Source organism: Balaenoptera borealis (genome assembly GCF_965194805.1).
Source record: "Balaenoptera borealis genome assembly, chromosome: X".
Classification (NCBI taxonomy): domain Eukaryota; kingdom Metazoa; phylum Chordata; class Mammalia; order Artiodactyla; family Balaenopteridae; genus Balaenoptera; species Balaenoptera borealis.
The window spans coordinates 28,414,925-28,442,172 of NC_138881.1; the positions used below are offsets into that span (position 1 = coordinate 28,414,925).

A 27,248-nucleotide genomic window follows, 5' to 3' on the forward strand; every position below is an offset into this window, starting at 1 on the left:
TTCTGTTCTCCTTTTACCACCTTCAATCTTCCCTTCAGCTCCCTTGAATTGTCCATCCCTCTGTCCACCCCTGTCAGGCTTTTCACTTGCCACTCCATCTCCCCAACTCCCTACAGTCACTTAAGCTTTATGCTCCCTGCCCCCACAGGCGGCTCTCAAGGGATGTAGGAACCCCAAAAGTAACTACCTGAAGTTGAAAAGTCTACTTAGAAACAAACTAGATATTTGATACACTCAGATGGGCTCTGGAGACACCCAGATAGCCCCTTGGCATAACTTCAGTCACTCGCCCAAATTTTAGTCCACAGCTCCCACAAGATTACATATTAAGTCCAAAGAAAATCTTAAAAAGTCTCCTCCCACAATTACTGGTTGGAAGGTTTAGCCCTCCTATTGATCAGGTAACCTCACTTTATTTTCATAACATTTGCTAGTCTGCTACAAAATGCTAGTATGTGACAGTTCAAATTTATTTGCTTCCTGGTTTTCTCTGTAAAATAAAATGTACTAATGGTTAAAAACTATTAATCAGTATACATAAATAAAATCTCTAGAAACAACAATGTCCAAGATAAACAACTTTGTATGCATTGTATGCCAGGTATGTAGCATGCGTTTTTGTTAAGCAAGAAGGGAGTAATGTCCTAAGGTAAAATGACTGGTTGTTCCAGAAGGAAGAAGAGAAGAAATGTAGGACAAAATCTGAACAGACACAGAAAGTTGTAGTTTTGTGGAAAAGGAATTTTACGTTATGTGGTCAAAGCTGGCTATGATTGGATGGATATATCTTTAAAGCTTTTAAAAGATGATTTTTAGTATCAACAGTATACTAATGCAAAAGTAGAATTTAATCTTCTCTTTATTAAAATGACAAAGTTTTCTTGGATTATTAGTCTGTTCCTAATAAGAGATTGTAAAAGGTTTTTCTTTACCTTTTGAGTAATCCACCTAGGCAACAATGATTCTGTGTCTTATGAGAATAATTTCCGGTGCTTTGTGTAGATTTTATCATGTCCTTGGTTATTTAAGAGAATCAAGGCATCGCACTTTTGAAAGAGCCAAAGTCTTGTACAATCATATCACCTCCTATATTTATTTCTGAAATCTTTTATTGTCACTTTGGTTAAATAGGTAGTCAAGCATCGTTTCAGTGACCCATGATCCTATTTCACCAAGTATTCAAACCTTTTCACATATTTGACAACCTTTGATATTTTGCCTTCCACAAATCAAATCCTAAATGAAATCTTGATCTCAAGCTGCCTTGAAAATCTCAAAGGATTTGTTCTCTCACCTTCTAAAAATAGATTAAGAATAATTAGGTTTATGTGATATGCTGAGTTGCATGTAATGTATCCCTAGGTTATATTTGTATGGGTCAAATGTTATTAATATAAATATTTCAGTACTTATATGAAGTTCCTAGAAATTTGTTAATGCCCTTGCTGTTCATGGCATAACCTGGTGCTGCTCTGCCTAATATTAGACAATGACAGTATAATGTTATCAGTAGTAACTTCAGTTATTGCATTAAAATGGTGTGTGCCACAAAAATAACAACATTCCCTTGTCAAATGAACTTTCATCAGATCTTTAACCATGATTATTTGAAGCCTTTTGTCATTTACAGATATCTGTTGTTTTATTTGGAGGCTTCCCAGAAAGTGCCTCTTGTCAGTTACAGGCCAGAATGCTTATCTTCAAGAAAAAGGGACTATCTCCTAAACTCTTGGAAAGGACTACACCAGGTATTCTAGGGCACAGGCTTCTGAGAGCTTTGTTTAAATAACTTTGTGACCATACCACTGGACTGACTCAGGATTTCCAGAACTCTAGTGGAGAAGCTAATGGGTTTTAGGAAACTGCTAACCTGAGATCAAGTAAAACAATAATCAATTACATAGAACTGAATGAACTGATGAAGGATGATTTGATTAGGGTTTTTTTGGGAATATGGTTGATGCTTTAATGTTCCATTTTCTTAACATTAAGAACTCCTTTTTCTTTTTACTTACGCTATCTATAACTCATAGTAATTTAGTAGATTACATTTCTGTGGAGAGAAATGAAACATTTATCTTTTCTCCCTGCCTGATTCCTCCAGAACTCAGAAACTCTTATCAAGTATTCTTATTTTCAGGGCAATATATTTATTTGCATAGGTTCAGTAAGAATCTGTCCTTTATGTAACAGGACATAATTGAGAAAATTGATTATATAACCAAGGCTTTGACTGGAATGTCATATTTAAGAATGATGTGCATAGAATCAGATATGACCAGACAGTTTTAGAAAACCACAGTTAATTTTATGGAGACAATACTTACAAAGCCCTCTTGGGAAAACTGGCCTAGTACCTGGCTTACAGGATGCCCAGCCTTACAGGTGAATAAGGAAGGTCACTTCCTGGCAGGCCCAGGAAAACTTAGGATATTTTAAGGACTTCAAGAATAGAAGAATTCACCCAAATCTATAGGCATGTCAGGTAAAATCTGATTTCAAGTTCTTGGCTTGGCTTCTTAATCTCATGAGGCTTTTAAAAGTCAAAACTGAAATTCATTATGAAAATTTTCAGCAAAACAAACTTTAAAAGGCCTATGTGGTAAATTATTATTCCTGCTGCATCTGTGTAAATAAAGAGCTCAGCCTTATTTTGTAAACAAGAATAATCTTACTTTGAGTATCTTTGATCAAATGGGAGGTTACTGTATGGAAAATTTTTATGTTTCAATAGAAAACTATAGCATACCTTTGTGGGTTATCAGATTCTGGTCATGTTCATTGCCTTTGAGCTATTTTACTTTTCTTTGTGGAGTACATGATTTTGTTACCTACCCGTAAATTGGACTGGATCCTGTTGTCTTACAGCTATTACCAGATTTTCAATTATTCTCATTTCCTTCAATATCTGGCCACAGCTCTCCAAATTAATGTTTCCAATTTTTCTCCCACTCTCCTGTCTTGGCATGACTGAGAACTAAAAGCTGACTGTCCAGATCCTTATTGAGAGTCTACATCGTCTTGGAGCTAAACTTTTCCCCCTAGGCTCTAAAGAAGCCCTGATAGCTGAAGCTGAATAACTTGATATATACTTCAAAAGACTCATCAGCACAGTAGATTATGTATGGACAATCTTCATGCCTGGAGCTGCTGCTGTGTGGGCTACTCAGGAAGCTCACCAGAACTCCCACATCTTTCATGCTCTACCCCAGGAAATAACCATGACTGTGGACAATCTTACTAAAACCTCTCTGATGTCTGTGCCATCACCAAAAACATTCAAGCTGCAAACCAAGAAATCCATCAAATGGCCACTGCCATCCTCACTCCATTATCTAAAAATGCTTCCAGCACAACATCTAGGAATTTTCTTAAGTGGCTACCCTCTGGCCTCAGAAACTGGGTTTATAGTCTGCTCTAACAATTAATCTTTCTTCTTCTTACCTGCATAAAAACCTCCCTCATTAAATACCTGATTGCTCACACCATCCAGCAAATACCCTCTACACCCAAGTCTCAGAGTCAGTTCAACTAGTCTTTCAACAACAGAAAGCTTCTAAATTGAACTACATGGAGTAGCTTTCCTAAGTTGTTCAATCAGAAACCTAGTTTCCCTTGAACAAAAAAGGGACTGACAAAGATGGCTGTAACATTCTCCTTTAGCTTGATTAAAACTTAGATAGGTTTCTTCCTGATTATGGGACTGACATCTCTTTTCTTAGCACATTTACTTTAGAAAACTTTCTATTATAAATTCCTTCTCTGCCCTTTTGAGATGTAAATCTTTTACAACCCAGGAATAGCTTTTTCAAGGACCTGGGAGCCATCCTTTTGAAATGTGAACATCCAGAAGGATAGTACCCTATCTCCTAGTCTCTGTGGGAAGACAGTAGTTTACCTTCAATAAGTGACAGCTAGCAAACACAGATGGCCTAATCACAAGAACCAACCTCCCTGTTAATGTCCTCGAGTACTTCTCCCCAGCTCATCCCAACGCTTAAAATCTTTCTTGCCTTTTCTTTCAATGGAGTTGAGTTCAATCTCTCTCCCCTACTGCAATAGTCTTGAATAAAGTCTTACTTGCGTATTAAGTTGTCCCATGCAATTTTTCTTTGACAACACTCACAGCAATGTGAACACATGCAGAGAAGGATTTTGGTGTTCAGATACTTTAACATTCAGTCACTACAGTTGTGTCCTTTGGTACTTTTCAGTGTGGATTTGACATCATGGACAAGTAAGTGTCTTACATGGTAAGGAAGAGTCAGTACAACACTGTCATACTTTTTAATGGACCACAGGTGGAAAGTCATTCTTGAGGGGAGGAAAAAACCCTCCCTGTCAGCAATATGAGCATAATATAGTCAGTAAGACAACATAAAATTATGTGCCTCCTCCCCACCTCATATTTAAATGAAAGGTTTGGGGGCCTTCCCTGGCAGTCCAGTGGTTAAGACTGCGCTTCCAATGCAAGGGGCACGTGTTTGATCCCTGGTCAGGGAACAAAGATCCCACATGCTACATAGCACGGCCAAAATAAATAAATAAATTAATTAATTAATTTTAAAAAAGTTTGGAAAGCATTAGTTAGGCAGTTTCATGTCAGATAACTAGTATATCTCCAGGTCATTATTGAAAGCATTCATTAAAGATTAAAAGCATAAGACCCTTCATAGAAAATTTAACTGGTTCCTGGTTCTTAGCATTCAATTATCATTTCTTTAATCTAAAATCAACATATTTGGTGTCTAAATTGAGAGTACATTTGAAAATCAAAATTCAAAGGCATGCCTTCTAGTGGGCTGACTGATGGGAAAGGGCTGTGATTATGCCTAATTTTCACCCTCTACATCACGATCTCATTGATTATGTTTCTCAGCTTGCCAAGGGTTCTGTGAGGTGATTTTCAAGATGAATATTGCTATTTGCAGGATTTCCTGAATAAGAATATTTTGGGAGTAAATTGCACAAACCAAGCGATGTGCAGTCAATTTTCACTCCAGCATAAACAATGTATTAGAACAGAGCCCTTAAGGCTTTTTTTATTTGGGTTTCATTACACAGCTAGCTGCATTTCATCAATAAGCATGAAGTGCGAAGCAGGCAAAACCGAGGCTCACAGAGCATATTACATATTTTTCTAACAGGTGCTCAGAGTTTGACTAGAGAAAACAAATCACCTGGATGGCAAGGCCTTAGGTCCTTTTTTTCAGAGGAAGCCATGGCCACCATGGTCAGACAAGGACAATTTCTTTAAATTTAGGAAATAGAGGCTGCTTGTGCATCTACTTTCTTTGCATTAACTCATTCCTAAGATTTTTTTTAAAGGTGTTTCTCTCTCTGTGTTAAAAAATGGGCATGTCCTCAAAGCTGTATACAAACTTTTTGGTTTCCAGTAGTTTGAAGTTAAGCCAAGTACATTTTCCCATATTCCTTTAACTGAAAAAGAAGTTTAATCTCTAAGCAGAGGGCTATAGAAGGCTGTACAGATTAAAATCGCATATCTTTTAGCAGAAGAACTCTGTGCAATCTTAATAAATAATTCATTAGACAGTGAATATAGATAGAAGCTAGACAAAGAAGGATAAAGAACTAGGTAGGTTAGTAAATTATTCACACAGGTCACTATTTCCTGATTACAAGTTAGGGGTCTGAGAATTATAGGAAGAATTTTTTGAGTCATCATATATATGATTTTATGATCTTTTTTTTTGCCTTGGATACAGCCACAAGCAGAAGAAAAAGGCTAAAGGAATATTTTTGAAATCTACACTCCAGAGATGAAAAGCTCAGGATATGCACAGAGGACTGAAGCCAAGGAGTTTTACTGCCAGGGAAAAAGCAGCTGCCTCTCCCCTCAGTGATTTAGACTGAGCTGCAGGAGGGCAAATATCATGACTCCTGAAACTATACACAGCAGTGACAGTGGTGTCTTGGAGCTTTAATAAAGGAAAGTGATTAACACAGCTGAGAGTAGCTTTCATGCTAAACTGCAGGGACCCATTTGGCAGGAACCTATGGGCCATGGACAAAGGCTCAATGAAAATTTTTAATATTTGAGCACTATTCTGGGGTACACACATTGGGACTAAAGTTACTTTGGTTGAGTCAACAACATCCATTTGTATCAGAGGATTTTGTTATCTTTTCTCTTAAATATATTCCATGTAGTGAGAAAGCTCACACTGAATATATTTTTCATTATTTTAGTGAAGAAGCACATTCTAACCGAAGATTGTATTTAAATCTGAGTGCTTTTATATCTGAGTTCCAAAAAGCTATTTCTGGTTGGGAATAAAGAGTTTATGGCCTTTCCTCTCGTCACACTAAATCAAGAGATATTTAAGAATATACTCGATCCAAGATAATTGAGAATCTGGCTGAGGTTATTGTTCATTGGACCAAGTAACTGTCCTTCTTTGTTGAGATTATTTACTGAGTAATGAAAAATCAGTATTGATGAGATGCAGTTGCACTGGAGAAGGGGTGCTAGTCAAATACCTCTGAGGACACTAGGTGCTAGTTAGGTGGAAAAACTGAAAGGATACCAGAACTGATGGCTTCCCTGCATGATGATGTGCTTTGCACTCACCCAGTCTTGTCCCTGTGACCACACATGACTCAAATGTAGGGTGACGGGTCCATCAGAAGCTGCACCTTGGTGTCAAGACCTCCACTCTGTCATCACTGTGCTGGATATGTTTTCACTTGTCCTGTATACTTTCTTAAAGTTAACTAAATTTGTTCTGGGTAAAACCTATTGTGACTTGAATTTAATTGTCAAACTGAACCCAAGACCATGCCACTGGTTGAGTAGCCTGGGTTTTGCACTGGTGAAATGACGTCTACTTGTGACTTATCATCAGCTCTGGTGGGTAGCTATCGGAATGGGAGATGTAAACATGCCAAGAAGAAGTAAGGTAAAAGTAGTGCAGTGCACTTTGCAAATATAACTCATTTTAGGTGTGGCAAACCTTTCTGTATCTCTCTCCTTTCCTCACTCAAGTACATCCTTCCGAAATGTTCATTAACTCTTCTCTAAAAGATCCTCACACTTGCTTTTATACTTATCTCCTAGCAAAACACCAACTAGATAGTGATAAAACCATTGGTTGTTATAGTCCTGGAAAGCAAATAAATTGAATAATTTGGGTCAATGAATTAAAAGAAAAAACTTTTCTCAAAGATATTATTTAACTTATTTAGTCTGAAGTTACCCATCATTACATTAATTAATAGGCTGTGCTTTCAATTGAATTGGTTTATGTGATTGGCCACTTAATGTTGTTGGCCCATAGGAGATGCAAAACAAAGGGAATTATATTGGGACAAATCCTTGAAATGGGCTCCTGGGAAGGGAGAAAAGATAGGAACAATCAATGCGTACAGGGACACTAAGAGGAGGAGCTGGTGGTGTCCAATTGGCATGTTTGTCTGGAGCCCTAAGCTTACCTATAGCATCTCATTACCATTCTGGGTGCCTCATTAACATCTTTATTCATTGATTTAAAAATGCTTACAAGTACCCACCATACACTGAGCCCTGGGATGGGGGTGTTCAGAAATGAGTGGGACAGGGAGGTAAGTAAGAAGATGCCTTGTGCGTTCAAAGAACAGTGTGATGAGGTACTCAGGTCTCTAAAATTTAAGTGTCAACCAACGTACAAAGACTATAGGAGATGGATACAGAGGTTTATAAGCAATCCTAAAAGGGTTTTTCACTCTACTAGGGGTATGTAAGAAGGCTTTGAAGAAGCAATGACATTGAATTCAGTCTTAATGGATGGAGGAAAATTCATCATGCCAAAAAATGAGACAGAAGTCATTTAAAGAAGAGAGAAGATCAAGAACACAGACATGGCATGAAACCACATGCATATAAAGATAACTATATAATTTGTTGTATCTAGAGTACAAGAGGAGATTGTTGGCAGAATAAGAGGATACCAAGGTAAACTGGAGTCAGTCTGAGAGGGTTTTATAATGTCTACTAAGGAGTCTATACTTCACTTTGTAGGCACTTAGTCTCCAAAATGACTTCAGTTTTAGATAAGGAGTCTACAAACATATTAAGTACAATTCAAGTAGGGATGGAAAATGGATCGTAGTAACAGGTATAATGAAGACATTCTGGTGATATGAGTTCAATGAAACATCATTGCTAGTAAATGCCAGAAGAAAAAACAAAAAATGCTACTCAAGTAATAATAATTATTATTAGCGTTATAACAACAATGATGATGGTGATGATGATAACAAATGAGAAATTTATTTCAGTGATATTGCCACTCTTGAAAAATAATATTTAGAGCAAAGAGTCTTTACCTTAATGTCAAATGGTCCTGTTTGATTTGTTTGGTTGTAAATTTCCAACTGATTCCTAATAGGAGACAGCCACAGAAGCAGATGATTTAATTGCTCTTCAAGCTGTCCAAGGTCTTTTATGTGAGCCTCAATTTCTCCTTGTTTCTCAGGTAAAACTCTAGAAACCTATAGGGAAAAACAAAGTAAAAGAGTCTCATGATTTAAAAAAAAAAAAGGAACAAGAAATGTTTTCAAAAGCTATTTGTTATGAAATGTTATAGAAATTTATGGAATTTGGTATTTTAACAGCATGATATTGATTACATACATGTGTTACACATTAGGATTTAATTCATGTATTACAAATCATTGATTAATAGTCTTTCCAAAATTCTATACTTTGAAGACAATAAGCCTTTTATTGAAATACAAAACACACACCCACACAAATGCACACCCAACTCCGACCGACGAAAGTAAAGAAGTGTATTCTTCACTTACCCACTCATTCATTAAACATAATGGTGTCTTGTGTATTATATGCCAGACTCTCTGCCTTTGTACTTGTTTCTAACTTTCTTTTATGTTAAGGAAAATTGTACAAGGAAATTCTTTTATGTACAAAGAAGACTGGTGAGGTAAGCATTTTTGTGATCTGTAGTTTGCGAGCTCTAGCATAACCAAGTAAAACAGAATCAGATGATTGGAATGAAAAGTAAAAAGAACATCTGAATTAGAGTATAAACTATCATGGAATGATTATAAGTGATTTTTATTAAGGGCTTACTATGTGCCAAGCAACCGTGTTTGGAAGTTTCACGTTTATTGTCTTTAATCTTCCCAACAACTCTATCATACAGATACTATTATCCCAATTTTATAACCTTCTATAATTTTATCCCTGGTTGAAAACCGTAAATAACTTGGGAAGCAGTGTTGTATGCTGTTCAACATTGTGAGGTCTAGAGTTACGCTGCTTGGTTTTAAATTGGGGTTCTGGAATACCCTGGCAGTCCAGTGGTTAGGACTCTGTGCTTCCACTGCAGGGGACATGGGTTCGATCCCTGGTCTGGGAAGTAAGATCCCGCATGCCCCGCGGCCAAAAAAAAAAATCATGTTTCCATCCCTTTTGTTAACACTTTAGCCAAGTTTTCCTTAACTCCCAACGCCTTCTCTTATAGAATGAGGACAATGATAGTACCTGCTTCATAGAGTCAGAGTAAGGATTAAATAAAGTAATCCATGTAAATAGTTTACAGCAATATTCTGCATGATAGTGAATGATAATAAAATCATTCAATGTTAGTGATTATTGCTCCAACTCAAGTGTATGCAGAGAGACAGATAAGCAAGAGTAAAGCCTTTTTCTTCAGATTATCAAGGGCTAAAACAGGTACGCAGGAATAAAGAGTGTGAACTTGCAATGGCAACTCTTTATGATATTATTAATTATACTCTACTAATAATATAAATATAATATTACATTGTAATATGAACACAAATGTTACAATATGCATCTATTATATATTATCATGATATTATGAGTAATAATAGAAAACATTTTAAAAGTAAACTAGATAAGCATACTACTATAGTAGCACATCATCTAAACAATGCCCCATACTTTGGACCAATCGTTTCAGAAACTTCTAAAAGAGCTAACTAGTGAGCATTATATTCTTTATTTGGACCCAAGAGTTGTGGGGTGAAAAGGAGATACATTAGTGGACAAAATAACCAATCAATTAATTTATAGGGGAAAGAACATTATATAAGCTCTTATTATATGTGGACAACATGTATTTTGAAATATATTGTGAATACATTTGTATATATTTTGTAAAGTGCATGCAAATGCATGAGTAAAGGGATAACATCTAGCCTGCGCTGATGCAGGCCAGCCTGGGATTGACCTTAGGTTCCCACAACAATGTTTCCTTGGGACACTAACTTTAAGATGAATGGGAAATGCTGGGGCTGGCTTACTTGTATGGAACTATGCCTGGATTGGAGAAGCTGTGAGTTGATATTAGGACCTTGGGCCTATATGACTAAAATGGAGTAAAAGACAGAAGGGAAATAGAGGCTGTGGCTTCTATTTAAAGTGACCTGCACAAACTCTGGCTTTCACCCCTGGCAGCTTTTCCCTGTGTGGATAAGGAGTCAAAAGAAGCAATGTGTGTGGGTAGCATGGAATGTCTGCCCATGAATAATGAATCATGATACTGCACCTGCTTTGTCTCACTTGTATCCTGCTATAAAGCCAAGTAAACATACTATTAGATGAAGGCCTATTTGAATTTCATGAGTTCTAACCCATAAGGACATCTACAGCACTGAACTATATTTATACATGTATTGGGTTGGCCAAAAAGTTCGTTTGGGTTTTCCCGTGGCACTCTCACATACACATATTGGATTGGCCAAAAAGTTTGTTCGGGTTTTTCTGTAAGACGGATTTTTGGCCAATCCAATATGCGTATGTGAGTGTGTTATAGCTGATATCACAAATATAATTCCATGCATATAATATATAATCTAATAATGCCCCCAACTTATCTTTTTCAGCATTTATAAGGAGGGACCTAAACAGTTTATTTTTATTGGGTCATTTTCTACTCACAAGTAAATGTAAAAAGCATTTTATTGCTTCAATGTACAGCATCTAAGAGCCTCTAGATTCTGAAGCTACTGGAAATAATAGTCATCATACATTCCTAAAATCTCTAAAATCGAGTTGCAAACTCATTTTTATATCTGATCACAAAATAGTTCACGTTTCATTTAGGCTTTATATATAAGTGCAGAAATCTGGATAACTTTTAGCGAAGCCTGTTGGTTTCCTTCTCATCCTCCTAACTCATCCCTTCCTGGTTATAGAGATAGGACAACCCCCGAAAGAAAACAGTACAATGGGTGAGATTTGACTAACATCTGGAATAATTAAATGACACACGTAGTTTTCAGCTTAGTTATGATACCTACATTAGATACAGCCTCACAGACCTTGTGTTTCCCACTATCATAGCATTTACTTTATACTATTTAATTTGTTATTTACATTTAATTTCTGGATGGACTAGGTTCCTACACATGATAGGTCTTCAATAAATATCTGTTGAATGAAAGAAAAACAATTTCCAGATTCAGGATTAATTTCTTTTTTTCTCAATGTAAGAAGCAATACATGTCCAGAGTAGTCAACGACATAAAAAAAAATGTAATTTTATCCTCAGGTTAAACAGCTTTAATTAAAAAACAAAAATATTAGTAAATTGGACTATATAAAAATCAGAAACTTATGCATGGTAAAGAAAACTAAAAGCAAAGTTAAAGGACAAATGACAAATTATGAAAGAAAATATTCGTGACAGACATCTCAGATAACATATTAATTTTCCTAACCCATAAGAGAGCATCTGCAAATTAATATGAATAAGGCCAACAACCAAAAAGAAAATAGGACAAAATTTAAGGGCAGTTCAAAAAAAAAAAAACACAAATGGATTTTAAACATACAAAAAGAAGTTATGCTTTGGCCACAATGAGAGATCTAAAACTTTCAACTATTGCACTGATAACAAAATCCAAGTCTAAAAACACACTATGCTGACAAGGCTGTGGAAAACTCAGACTCTTACACATGGCCAATGGGATGGCAATTTGGCAATATCTATCAAATGCAAATAACCTTTGACCCAGAACTTTTACTTCTAGGAATTCATCTTGTAGGTATATTTCTGGAACTAAAATCAATGTTTGGGGATGGTAGGGCAGATGGTAGATGGGGTGGGGGATTTTTCACTATATTTTTTAATTTTTGAAAAATATAAATGTATTACCTTTGCAAAGATATAAGTTAATTTACAAAGGAAAACTACTAGCTTTTCTTCTCACCAAAAAGTAGTGGGGAGAAATTATACTTTATATATTTTAATAACAAATCATGATTAATAGGATATAACATGTCTAAAGCCATCAGTCAAAAATCTTCTGATTATTTTCCCAGGACAACATCACTTAGTTAATGATAGGGTGCAATTTCAGACCTTCTAGCACATAATTTCTGTGCTCCCTCTCCGCCCTTCAAAACAGCCTTCAGGAACTGATGGTTTCTTCTACATAGTTCATGGAAAAAGGTAACAGATACAAATAATTTATGATGTAAAATAAGAGTAAGTTCTGTGTCAGTTTCTATGTGTTTTAAAGAAATTTACTGTTATATTTACTACTTCATATTCTTATCAAAATATGGACAGAAACACTTTACTAGTAAAATGTGTCATTTTTCCTAATAATCTTTTTAAGTATTAAAAAACCATGCTCTTCATACAACATGTGCCCTGTGGTGAAAGAAGACACTTAAACACATTCAGTTCCCTTATGTGTTAATTTAGTATCTAACCAAATCTTGACCTAATTTCACACAAGATTAGGTTTCCTTTACTTTCAGTTTTTCAATTTTAATTTCAAATGTGTAGAAGTTTTAGCATTAAGATAAATAGAGGTGACTGTTTTAAACAGATACTAAATACTAACTTCATATCTTACACCAAAAATATTCTAGAGAAATTAAAGTGTTAGGTGTAAAAAAATTAATAAGAGCAGAACTAGAATGAAATATTGGTATGGGGAAGCCCTTTAGAAGTGATAGGAATGTGGATAAAGTATTAAATATAACATTTGTATTGTTCATCTAGAAATTAAGGCAGCAGAACTAAAAACAAACAACAACTGGGAATATTTGTAGCATTTATCAAACAAAGGGTAATATTATCACATATAAAAAGATCTTTCAAAGAAAGGAGATGGAAAATCTACTGGAAAATTGGATAAAGAATATGAACAGGAATTTGGCAAAAAATGCAAACAACCAATGAACAAGAGAAAAGTCCAACCACTAAGTAATCAATCAAATGCAAATTAAAACAGCAATGATATACCATCACTTGCCTATTATATTGGCTTTTTAAAAAGGTTATTTGTCAAAATTCTGTAGAGTAAGCACTCTTACATTTTAGGATAAATTCTTACATTTGTAGGGAGTAATTTGGTAATTCATACCAAAAAGCAAGCCATCTACCCTAAAAACTACAAACATTACTGAGCGATTAAGGAAAACCTAAGCAAAAAGAGGAATATACCTTGTTCCTCTATTGGAAGGAGCCAATTGAAGGAACCGATTAAAAGTTCCAATACTGTAAGAATATCAGTTCTCTTCAAATCGTGCGTAAATTCAGTGCAACCCTTAACAAAATTGCAGCAGCTAGTTTTTAATAAAAATTGACACAACAACTCTAAGATTTATATGGAAATGCAAAGGGCCAAAAATATCCAAGGCAATTTTGAAAAATAACAAAGTTTAAGAATGTTTACAAGCGGATATCAATATTTATTATAGTTAATTATGTGTGGTATGGCTGTGAGAACAAATAGACTACATATATTTACTTAATTTATGACAATGGTGCCCACTTTAGTTAAGTGGATTGTGGATGATCTTTTCAATAAATGGTTCCAGGTTAATTGGATAGACTCTTGACTCCTACTCTATACCATACACAAAAAAATTAATTCTAGATTGCTGTAGACCTCAATGTAAAAGGTAAACAATAAAAGTTTCTGAAAGAAAACATGGGAAAATATCTTGATGATTTAAGGGTAAGTGATTATTTCTTAAATAAGATATAAAAAGCACTAGCCATAAAGGAAAAGATTGACATATTGAACTTCATTCATCAAGAGATATCGTTAGGAGAAAAAAGCAAGGCCTAAGTTGGAAGAAGATATTCACAATGCATCTATCTGACAAAGAAGCTGTATTCAAAGAACTCTGACATCTATGAGAAAAAGACAGGTAACTATTTTTTCCCCCCAATGGGCAAAAGATTTGCACAAGAACTTCACATACGTGGATATAAAAATGGCTCTAATTATCAGATGCTCACAAATAAAAACACAATGAGGTACCAGTTCACATTCACTGGAATGGTTAAAAGGAAAAAGAATGAAACTACATACTCTTGATGACGATGTGGAACAACTGCAACTCTCATACACTGCTGGTGAGAGTGAATTGGTAAACTACATTGGAAAACTGGTGGTATTTCCAAAGCCAAACACACACATATCTTATGACCCAGCCATTCTATTTCAAGTATATCCTAAAGAAAAATGCACATACATGCAGTAAAGGACATGTACATCATAACAGCATTATTCATAATAGCCTCATACTAGACACAACCCAAATGCCTACCAACAGTAGAATGGATAAACTGTGGTATATTCACACAATGGGACACTATAAAGAGAGTAAGAAAACAGACTACGGTACCTGCAATAGCATAGAAGAATCTCACAAAAATAATGATGAACAGAATTCAAACATAAGAGCATATACAGGTACTGTATGATTCCATTTATATTAATTCAAAGACAGGCAAAACTAATAGAGGTGTTAGAAATCAGAAAAGTACTTATCCTTGGGTGAGGGTGGTAGCTGGGAAAGGGTTAATAACTGGGAAGAAACATGAGGGAGACTCCTAGGGTAATGTTCGAATTCTTGATCTGGGTGCTAGGAGCATGGGCATGAAAACTTTTTAAAAAATCCATCAACTTCTATTGTTATTATTTGTGCACTTCTTATTTATGCGTTTCTTTTCCTTCAATTTAAAAGATTTCATGAAAATATCTTTAAAGCCTTAAAAGTATTCATTCCTTTCAATTAACACATGAGGAAATTAAGGCTCAAAACTATAAATAATATTCCTAAGTTTACTAGTAAGTGAAAAAAACTTGGCTTTAAACACTTGGGTTTTCCTGACTCCAAATTCTACTCTTCCCTTTTCTCTTCCCTCCCAAAACATATGTTCTGCTATGTTTCCAAATCTAACATATTACTTGATAAACGGAGTATTAAAATTCACACTTTTCAAAAGTTTTCATTTTTGTGAGAACAGTCTATACCATTAATTCGCATTATCACTAATGAGATACACATTCAGATGTCAACTTTAATATAAAACAATATAAATGAAATGTATTTCAAATATAAACATATTTTGAAAACAGAAGAACTACTATTTGATATTTGTTAATTCATGACTATTATATGAGACTACAAGATAAATTAGATTGCTTATTGAATAAATTGTTAGATTATGATTAATCCAAAGTCATGATTAAATGATCTTCATATAACTGCAATAAGTAACTTCTATATTTTGGTAGATTTGTTATTCATTTAAAAATGTTCTTTTACTTTTGATGTAAATGCTATAATTTTTATTTAAAAATCATAAAGAGATCAACTTCAATTTACAATATGAAACTTTCTAACATAAAAAATCAAATAAGCAAAAGAAAAATCAAAACCAAAAACAATACATCTTATATAATTTCACAGACACTCTTAAGATAAAACTGTTGTCATAGATCAATAGGAAAAAGACCAATGCTCAAATGAAAAACAAATGAACAAGGATCAGAAACAGACAATTCGTGAAAGAACTATAACTGACGTATAAGTATTTTTTTCTATTCTTTTTCAAATTCTTTTCCCATTTAGGTTATTACAGAATATTGAGCAGAGTTCCCTGTGCTATACAGTACCTATAAGTCTATTAAACTGTTTACCTTCACTAGGAACTACAGGAACAAAACTCAGACAGTGAGCTTCAAATCAATTGATTGATTTGGCAACGATTTAAAAAAATTTATCTTTTATTACTAAATGGTGGTATCATACAATAACAATAGTTCAGGGAATTGGCCCTTCTCATACACTGCTGGTAAGCAAGCACGTTGGAATATCCCTGAGGGTTGGGGTTGGGAGTGAATGGGGCAGAGCTTTTGCAGTACATATCCAAATATAAACACACTCTTACACTTTGACCACAATTTCTACTTCTAATAGTTTATCTTAAGGTGACAATGATGTGTACGTATATTCAACTATAAGAATGTTTGCCATAGCCTCATATATAGATGCAAAACATTTAAAATAGCTTACATGCTCACCAATAGGGTATGGGTTGAAAATTATGGGACATCCATCCAGTGAAATACTCTGCAGCCATTTAAAAAGTGCTGTAGATAAATATTTAGTGATATGGAAAAATGTACACTGTACCAAAAGTTTAACAGTTGCAATTTCTGGCTAACAGATTGCCTTTTCTTGGTTGCATTTTTAATTTTTCTGCAATGAATATGTACTGCTTTTTAATAAGAAAATGACTGTTTTACATAAGTACACATGTGCACTTCTTCTACAGAAACAGAATATTTGTGCAGTACTTAACAATGTGCCCAGCTTTATTCTAAGTGTTTTTGATATCTCGACATTTAGTAATAACAACTCTATGATGTAGGTACTACTACTGTCCCCATTTTACACATGAAAAACTGACACAGAGAGGCTGAGTGACTTGCCTAAGGTCACACAGCCAATAAGAGGTAACTGAACCAGGATTTGAACCCAAAAAGTGAAGTTTAGAAGCACATGCTCTTAACCACTGTACTATTTTCTCTCCCTTTCCCTTTACTGTATGACTTTGAGAAAACAGACTGATACGAGTACAAAAGAAAGTCCACTTTCTTTCACAGAATTTCCTGAAATAAATTCCTTTAGTTACTGATTGGATCTTACTACAATTTCTTCATAACTTTGAAAATATGTGGGATGATAAAGTCCTATTGCCCTTGCAACTACCAAATTCAACTTCCAAAATTGCCACTCGTTGTTTCATTTTCTTGCTTAAATCATAGGACTGATTCGCAATTTTCTCCAAATTCTTTAGCCTGCCTTTTGAAAAAATAGCTTGCAACAATCTGACCTTGACTACCATTCTTCACATCTTTCTAATTACAAAACTCCATTTTGGTGAAAATGGCGACTTCATTGTTCTTGTTACGCCCCTTGACTTTTCTTCCTTCTGTTTCCGGGTCATCGTCCACTCTACCATTAAAATGTCTTCTTTTCCCTCAATAAACTATCTCTTTTCCTAATTGACACATATAAAACTCTTCTCCATCCTTCATGTTTTGGGTAATGAAATTGCCATCTCCTCAGAGAAGATTGCCTGATCCCTCTGGATGGAAATAATTATTCTTTCTAATAAATTCTGTAGCATTTATTATCTGTGCTACTTCATCAGATCCAGTCAGTTATTGCTTTCTTTCTTTACTTTACTCTTCTCCTTCAACTTGTATCTTCCTCCTTTACCTCTCCAAAAAAGCTCAAACACACACACACACACACACACACACACACACACACACACACACAGCCACAACTGAATTTATATATTTGTGTACCCCGACCACCTTCCCTTACATGGTATAACGTTTGTTAAATGAACAATCACACAAACCAATCAATCTTTTGCTAATAGGACACAGAAGAGAGAAGGCAAAGCTGACAAATAAAAGCAGAGCTCTCTTCAAAGTACTTATGTTCTCACATATGTCACATTTCTAACTCTTCTTTTTGTTCTAGTCTAAGTGTGAATTGCCCAAGCTCACTAGAACAGCAAGAACAGGTCTTGCCTGGCAGCTGCTCTGGTGAAATGTGATTTGGGGAACACAAGAGTATGAAAGGGTAGGATCTGGTAAGTCAAGAGGATTAAGGAACACACGTAGAAGACTCAAATCTTGACGTATTTTCTTGTTAGCTATACTGATGTCATGGATTCTGGAGCTAGAGACAAGACTCGATTTACGTTAATTACAGCACTCGCAGGAACATTCAATTAATTCAGTGATGACATACCTAGTAACTACTTTTGTTCCGGCCATTCCCCTATAAACTATCCATAAATCTACTGCCTTTTTAGTTGATTCAAGTCATCCACTGTATGACTAAGTATAAACCTTCACTGCCAATACTCATCCACCTTGAAAAAAGCTAAGTAACAGTGCATTCTGAAGGCATCTTAAAAACTACTCTCTTGGAAGTTTTCTAAACTTCCAAAATTTAGTACTACCAATTACATAATTCATGTAGACCATTACCTTCCTTTGGATAAAATACATTTGGTATGAAATATTTGGAGACCTCATTTCACCCTGCATATCTTTCTATCTCAATAAACTAAAGCTACTAGAGAACCAGAACTTAGGAAAGATATTCTCAGGCACAAAACTCAATTATTTTTTTACAAGTGGTCTCATGGTAAAATATCTCTCACTAGGAGGTCATTTATTTTCTTTCCCTCTGGAAATTTAATAAAAGAATAATGAATATAAAACAAAAATATACATTATGGTTATATGCCACCAGACATTTTAAAATTATAAATCCATATACAATTTTAAAGTGACCAATTACAATTCATTTTTAGGACGGTCGCCCTCCCAATGGCATAACTCTTGGGATGTTACTTTACAAGTAAGTGGATTTTCTTTTTAAAGTGTGTGGCTATTACTTACAATGTTTAAAGATCTATATTTCCTATACTGCTTCTAGTTTTAAGTGAAAGTAACAGTGAAGTCTCCTGTATCAAATCACAGTGTATATTAGTTTCATTGCATAACCACTCCATTACCAGACCTGAATTTTGTTATTATTGCTGAAGATCTGAAATGCATAATACATGATGAGGTAAGTGAACATTTCTAGGGAGATTTCAAAGTCAGTAAAGTTTGATGTACAATAAACAGGTTTGCAGTCCTTGGAGAACGCTGCCCTTATTACCACACTAAACCCATATTGGTTTTTAAATAAACCTTGGTGTTCACAGGCAGTATTCGTGTTCATTAATTTCTTAGTTTGCAGTAAAAGCAACTAACTTCATGGTAAAATAATCCTTAATAATACACATAGTTCATGGAAAGTATTTTTTGACTGTTCACCTTGATTCGAACCTCCCCTAAAGTTAGGCAACAAGCCCTATAATGGCACCCACAGGCATAAGACAAGTAAAGCGAATTGGTGAAATTGATTTGTCCAAACTTCAATAGCTATCATTTATCTTCTAAATGGATTTTATAGGGATTTACACACACATAACTATCCACCTACCCACCCACTCTTTACTACATAATGTGATTTTGATCATATACTGTTTAAACCCTAAGGACAATAAAACTCACAAAGAAGTTAAAATGTAAACGACACATGCACACCACAGAATGTGTTGTTACAAATTAACCCCATATTTTTCTTTCCCCCTCTCTCCTAGCCCATACTCATTCTAAAACAAGGGAAGAGCTATTTGATTTTCACAGTCTTTCACATCAGCAGTCTTTGCTCTGATTTGCTTAAAAGACCTTAGCAGCAGCCTGGCTGATATAGAAAAAGGTCCTTCGGATTCTTAGGAAACACTGCTTTTTATTTGGTGTTTGTTTGTTTTGTTCATTAGTTTAGTTTCATTTGACCAAAATTCATGGGAAATTAAGCCAGGATCTGTGTAATTTTACCCAAGGAATAAGAATCATAGCAAATTATAATAGCTTAATATTTTAAAGATAGTCCTTGAGGTGTCAGTTAAAATTAGCTATTTTAATAATAGCATTTAAAAAATCAGTCTTCTTTTTTGTTAATTTTATATAAATCACTGTATTCCAGAATATGCACTTCAGAGAAAAAAAAGTGGGGGGGGGGAATACACTGCATAATCACTTATCCTCAATTTTCGAAGTTAGAAGTTTCATTTAAAAAACACTTTATTGGGCTTCCCTGGTGGTGCAGCGGATAAGAATCTGCCTGCCAGTGCAGGGGTCACGGGTTCGAGCCCTGAGCCGGGAAGATCCCACATGCCACACAGCAACTAAGCCCGTGCGCCACAACTACTGAGCCTGCGCTCTAGAGCCCGTGAGCCACAACTACTGAAGCCCACGTGCCGCAACTACTGAAGCCCGTACGCCTAGAGCCCGTGCTCTGCAACAAGAGAAGCCACCACAATGAGAAGCCTGCGTACCGCAACAAAGAGTAGCCCCCGCTCCCGCAACTAGAGAAAGCCCGCATGCAGCAACGAAGCCCCAATGCAGCCAAAAATAAATAAATAAATACATAAATTTATAAAAAGAAATTAAAAAATAAAAATAAAAACCACTTTATTTAAATATAACTTTAAACTTAAATCAATTAAAGTTAAATACAATTTAAAAATCAGTTCCTCAGTTGTACCTGCCACACTTTCAGTGCTCAAAATCCACAAAGAATTGGAAAGCACAGATAGAGAACAAAGCCATCACTGCAAAAAGTTATTTTGGACAGCGCTACAAGCAATGCTGCAGTACTTGCTTCGGGACTGATGCATCTAAAAGACTTATTAATCCTCGTGGTTTTAAAGCAGAACAAAATATTTTAGAAAATAATTAATCCAGGAGTGTTCGAATACATAAACACGTTTGATAGTTTTGCTGACATGACAATGGACTGCTGTTTTTCATCTCAACATTTTCTGGCTAGAATGTTTGTTGTTTTCCAAAACTCATTCCTTTAAAGAAAGAAATTCAGCACGTTGAAAAGGAGTCCTATCTCTGCCCTCTTCTGAATGAACTCATTTTATTATGATGTTTAAAAATATCAAGATTAAAAAGTATTTTTGTAACAAATGATATAATCTGCATAACTCACATTTATGTTTTCTCATTGTTGCAAATTGATGCATTGTTGTTATTTATACCGTGAAGTCAATGCATGTTGCATTACCCACGAAATAGAACATGCCTGACAATGAAGAAAATCATTGCCCCTGGGAGTTTTAATCTTACTGATAAATAAAATAATAATATGATATAGAATAGTTACTCCTGGAAATGGTGATACTAAAGGAGGGAGTTTATTGGTTTTGAACACAAAAATGGGAGGATGTGTCACTGGCATATGGCAGGTTGAAGTTTTACTAGGTGTGCAGACAATATGAGGAAAGAGAATAAAACCTGAAAGCGGATGGGTCCCTTTGTGTAGTCAGAAGAGAACAGAGCACAGAAAGGAATTTGAAGAAGACAAGAAAATTTGATTTCTTTGGAAAAAACCAAGAAACCTGGGCAGAAGTCAGGGCCAAAACAATTAACTTTTCTGCCAGGATTTTTGCTCTAAGCCCATTTCAACAAGGGCCCAGGGCAGGGGGCAGCAAACTACGGCTCGTGGTTCACAGCCAGCTCCCACCTATTTTTGCACAGTCTGAGAGCTAAGAATGTTTTATACATTTTAAATAACTGACAAAAAATCAAAAGACACATGATACATGAAAATTAAATGAAATTAAATAAAATTCAAATTTGTGCTCATGAATAAAATATTATTGGGACCTGATGATGAAATAACATTCATATTTTAAGGCAAGACAAGAAAAATTTAAACATAAAAATTTTCCCTGCCCATTTGGTCCTCCTCTCTCCTCTCTAGCGTTCACTGTGCATCTGAATTATGCATTAACCAGACCCCCCCAATGGCAGAAATACCTGCTCAACCATAAAGATCCATTTTCCTTTTTCTGGTGCCAGCCATATAACTCCTTAGAAGATAACATTCCCTTCTCAATCCTGTAAGGGGTCACGATGAGCCATCACTTGCCTGTATGTATAGACATCTTTGTTGAACTTTATGTACAAAGACAGTATCTCATTTCCCTTAAAGACAGTAGTTGGTGTAGAACAGACTGGGTCACATGACCTGGGGAGATACTGGGCTACACCTAATTAAGTTCTTAGCTTAAATACTTACTTATGACCGTATTACTATTACTAGTTACAGTGCTTGTATTCTGCCTATTTTACAGGATTATTGTTTCTTGTATTACCAAATGTGTGACTGAGCCTCAGATGAAAACAATAATGACTTAGCGACTTGAAACGACTGACTCAATATACAGTTCTAGAAGATCAATCATTGCAATACTGTAACTCTAGATATGGGAAGAAGCAACAAGAGGAAACCATTTCCTGGACCACGACAGACTAGTAAAACAGGCGGTCCAGAGGCTGTTGGCTACTATTAACAGGACCTAGTCCAGCAATAGCACATTAAGTGGCCTATCAACGAAATGCTCGCCTGACCTGGGAATAAGCATTCCTGGCACCGTGGGATAAATTGGTCACGAAACGCCTCCCAAAACTTGGTTGAAATTAAGACCCAAAGAGAGGGGACTGTAAAATAAAGAATGTTGCCGACCATCCAGTTCTACAAGAATCAGGTCATTAGCCACTGCAGTCGCTGACCTACAGTACCCTGAAAGGAATTCAGGGTGACGATCAGGATGAGGCATTTGGGGAAAACTGGCAGAAATGGCCCCTATATAGTTAGATACTTTCAGGAGAAAATTTTATGAGCCCAGTTTCTTGCATCTTCCCATACTTAGAAAAGCACTAAAACCATTAACTAAGATATCTGTTCCTTGTGAATAGCAATAACCTTCTACCAAGATGTGTGCTTGAATGCGTGTACCCCTTCATCAAAATCACGTATATACTGGCTCACCACCCCCCGCCCAACCCCTGCCCCTTACCTCTTTTGCAACCATTCTCAGAACTCTCTGAAAGACTGTCTCCTGAGCTATAATCCTCAGGTTAGCTCGAAAAAAAATGTTCATTTCTTTCTCAGATTGACTATTGATTAATTTTTCATTGACTCTGGCCAAACCCATTTGTTTCCATATTGCCTATGGCTGCTTTTGCACTATAAAAGCAGCACTGAATAGTTGCTGCCGAGACCTTACGGCCGACAAAGCTTAAAATATTGACTCTCTGCACCTTTACAGAGTTTGCCAACCCCTGCTCTAGATGACCAAGGAGTTGTGGCTCAACCTCCAGTACTTCTAACCTCTAGTACTTTTCTCTGCCTGTCTCCCAGAGCTGCTTCAAGGGGTGCATTGGTGAGGGAGGTGCTTGCGGTTCAATGTAAATTTAAAAAACACTTTAAAAATGTAGCATCCGTTAATTCACGTCTCCTCAGCAAACTCTTCACCTAACTTTGAAAACGTATGAAGACAGCAACCTCCGTTGGAAATGATTAAAAATCCACAATCCTCCTGGCTTGTTGTTGAGGAAGTCTGTGGTCAGTATGTGCAAACGTCTGATATGGCTTGGCCATCCAGCGGGGAACAGCTACCTGAAGCCTGCAACGGCAGTTAGCGGAAATTTGGAACCTGAACAGTGCATGTGGTAAATGCTCAGCAAGATGGAATTAGCTATATTATTATTTAAATTCCTTTCATTTGCTTATGTGATTCAGAAAAAAAGCAAAAGAAAACGAAATAAAGAACTTAAAAAAATGGAAATGAGGTACAAACATAAAGGCCAGAAAAATAAATTTAAAAAATATTGTTATTATATCCTGCAAGTTACTCTTAGCCTTGATGAGCAGTGCACTGCCCTGGTCAACATGCTTGCCAGTAGCTACATGTGCCTAGTGAGCACCTGGAATGTGGCTATTTGGAATAGAGATAGGGAGTAAGTGTAAAATACACAGTGGATTTCAAAGACTTAGTGCAACAAAAGAATGCAAAATATCTTAATATTTCCATGTTGATTACAGTGTCAAAATGATACCATTTTACATACACTGAGCTAAATAAAATATATTACTAAAGTTAATTTCACCTGTTTATTTATACTATTTAATGTGACTACTAGAACATTTAAAATCGCATATGTGCCTTGTATTATATTTCTGTTGGACAGCACGGGCATAGAATAGTGTTATGCATCTAGAAATGGCAGAAAACTATTAAATGAAAGACAATCCATATATGTAAAATAAGGCATGTGACTTTAAGTAAATCTACTAAATTCCTTACTTTAAGAAAAATAAGAGGTAAAGTATTTTTATGAATAAAAAATTAATTTTTTCTTGCCTCCGCTAAATAAAGGCTGAAGAAATATTTTAAGCAAGCGGTATGAAGGAGCACTCAATCACTAGCTTGCCTCAGTAGGCTCCAGCTGTCCCCAGTATATTTCCTACACTGATTGGGATGAAGCAACCTCAAGTGTATTAATTCCATCTCCTTGTTCTCTGGCCCCCATGTTTAATTGAGCACACATGCTAAGGCCTCTGGGGACTGTCTTCTAACCATGTTGTGCCTGGAAACTAGAACTGTACAGCTTCACTTGCACATCACTGGTTGTCCTAACTTTTTGGTCCCCAGACTGCATACCATGCAACTCTATTCTTCATCAACTTCTTGTCTGAGGGGGAAGGTACTGAACAAAGGACCAGCTATACATGGATAATGTTACTGTCATGTAAGAGAAAGGGAAAAGGAGAGGGGAGAGAGATACAGACTAGGGGTCCATTCCTGGATCTCAGATGAGGAAGCACGGTGGTGGCTTCCCGTGCAGCAGGGCTGAGCAGCACAACAACCCAGGGGAGGAAAGAGCGAGAGGGGCATGTGACTGGGAAAGGGAAGTGAGTCAGGGAGTTTGAGTCAATGCTGCATGGGGAGGAGGGAGGACAATAGGAGGAAGTCAGGGGACCCAGGTCCTAATATCACCTCTGCCTCTATTTGCATCATCTGGGGTCGTTCAATGAAAATCTTGGGAACTCCATTTTCTCAAATGAAAAATGCAGAGATTGGATTAGACTAGCTCTGAGGTGCCTTCTCTAGCTTGCATGTTTCATGAATAAACTTCACCTCTGGCAGAGAACAGAGAAATGTACACAGTCCTGAGTGTGTCGCTGACTTTAAAGGAGACAAACACTGTGTCGGTCTGACACCTGGATGCACACAAATACGAAAGATGTTCTCTGAGGGTTTATTAGAAGCCTGTGACATAGGCCTAAAATGTGGAAAATCCCATGACAATGGGATACCTTGTCACCCGAGGCAGATGTAAGCTTAATCTTCCTCACAGTAAGATAATGAGCAATATAATAGAGCCTAACAAAGCAATTTTGGATACAGGCTTAACACAATCAACTGCTATGGTGCGTCAGTCATTTATTTACAGGATTTAAACATCTTTCCTCCAAAGCTGGGATTCCTGCCAGAAAACCTGTGTAATGGATCTAGTGCAATGACCGACACCAAATGGCCAACAATTTTGTCCAGCCCAAGGGCTTTGCTGGTGCAGGAGGTGCATTTCCTGGCTCTGGCTAAGGTTGCAGCTACATTCCTGATGATTTGACAACATTTTAGGCACTGGTTTCCAACAGAGATCTGAGACACAGTCATTGTCAGGTCTTGGAAGCTACCACTTTCAGGACTGAGTTAGGGAAATCCAGAGTATCTCAAGTCCTGAGATACAGAAGGAAACCAAAGTCTTGGGGCATCAGGACACTGTTTGTGAACTCAAAGGGAAAGAAATGTTCCTTGGACAGGCAAATGCAGAACTTGCTCTTAGCTTCTGTATTCCCAATTCATTCCCCAGAGGCTACATGTGAGCTAGAAACTCTTCTGAGACACACACACAGCTGCCTCTTAGAGCACCTCTACTGGATGAATGTCTTTATTTTTTCATTGTGATGAGACTCCTAAAACAAAAGACACTGTGACTTTTTCTAACGTGTCTGTACAAACTGAAGCTAGAATTAGAACTATAAACTTGAAGTCACGCTCTTTATCATCACTTTTACATAGCTACTCAGGATTCTAGATTGCATTAATCTCTATATTTTTCACAGGTGAATCATGAATAAAAAAAGTTTTGAAATTGTTTTCAGTCATTCAAAACAACAGTTGGATTGATTAATGGCTAAAAGAAAAAAATATTTAGGGCCTTTTATATGCCAAACTGTGAGCTAGGTAAATCATTCCTTCCTTCAATGAGCACTTATTCAGGAAGAAGAGACAGGCGTTTAAGCACATAATTAAATTACCAGGTGATGGGTACTTTAATGAAGACCGACACAAAGCACTCTGAAGGCATGGAGTCTGGAGGGCCTATGTCACCTGGAAGGAGAATGGAGAGACAAATGGCAGAGAGGGAAAGGATAATTTCACGGAGGAGCCCTTATCTGAGTTGTGTGTCAATGCTTAAAGTAGCAAAAGCCATTTTGGGCAGCCCATGAAAGGGGGGATGTTGGCCCAAGCTTCACAGTATGTAGGGAACAGCAAAGAGTTACTTATGACTTGGGTTGCCAGATAAAAAAACAGAATGTCCTTTTAAGTGTGAATTTCAAATAAACAATGAAGACTTTTTAGTGATATTTAGGGGTAGCATTTGGTACATACTTGTACTAAAAAATCTGGGCTTTCTATAATTTTATTCTATGGGATGGCCAGAAAGTTCGTTCGGGTTTTTCCGTAACATCTTATGGAAAAGTTTTTAGCCCTAATGAAGTTTTTGGCCATTCCAGGTTTTTTTTTGTTGAAGTATAGTCAATTTACAGTACTGAATCAGTTTCAAGTATACAGCATAGTGGTTCAGTATTTTGTAGATTATACTCCATTACAGTTTATTACAAGATAATGCCTATAATTCCCTGTGCTATACAAGATATCCTTGTTGCTTATATATTTTATGCATAGTCATTTGTATCTGTTAATCCTATACCCTTAATTTGTCCCTCTCCTCTTTGGTAAACACACGTTTGTTTTCTATCTGTGAGTCTGTTTCTGTTTTGCATATACATTCGTTTTATCTTTTTTTTAGATTCCACATATAAGTGATATTATACAGTATTTGTAGTTCTCTAACTTATTTCACTAAGCACAATATTCTCTAGGCCCATCTAAGCTGCTGCAAATGGCAGAATTTCATTCTTTGTAAAGGCTGACTAATATTCCATTGTGTGTGTGTGTGTGTGTGTGTGTGTGTGTGTGTGTGTGTGTGTGTGTGTGTGTGTGTGTAGCTCACATCTTCTTAATCCATTCATCTGTTGATGGGCGCTTGAGTTGCTTCCATGACCTGGCTATTGTAAATAGTGCTGCTATGAACACTGGGGTGCATGTACCTTTTCGAATTAGGGTTTTAATTTTTATAAATATACACCCAGGAGTGGAATTGCAGGATCATATGGTAGTTCCATTTTTAGTCTTTTTGAGAAAACTTCATAC

The 27,248-nt window shown here is 36.2% G+C and overlaps 1 protein-coding gene across 8 annotated transcripts in view; it reads right to left on the reverse strand.

Moving 5' to 3' along the window:
* The window catches only part of DMD (dystrophin), a 2,485,149-nt gene that overhangs the window by 781,081 nt on the left and 1,676,820 nt on the right, over positions 1-27,248 (reverse strand). For all 8 annotated transcript variants that reach the window (XM_082378022.1, XM_082378021.1, XM_082378025.1 and 5 more), the window contains one exon: positions 8,326-8,490. In XM_082378022.1, the coding sequence (XP_082234148.1) occupies positions 8,326-8,490 (165 nt within the window). The remainder of the gene's footprint in view (positions 1-8,325; positions 8,491-27,248) is intronic.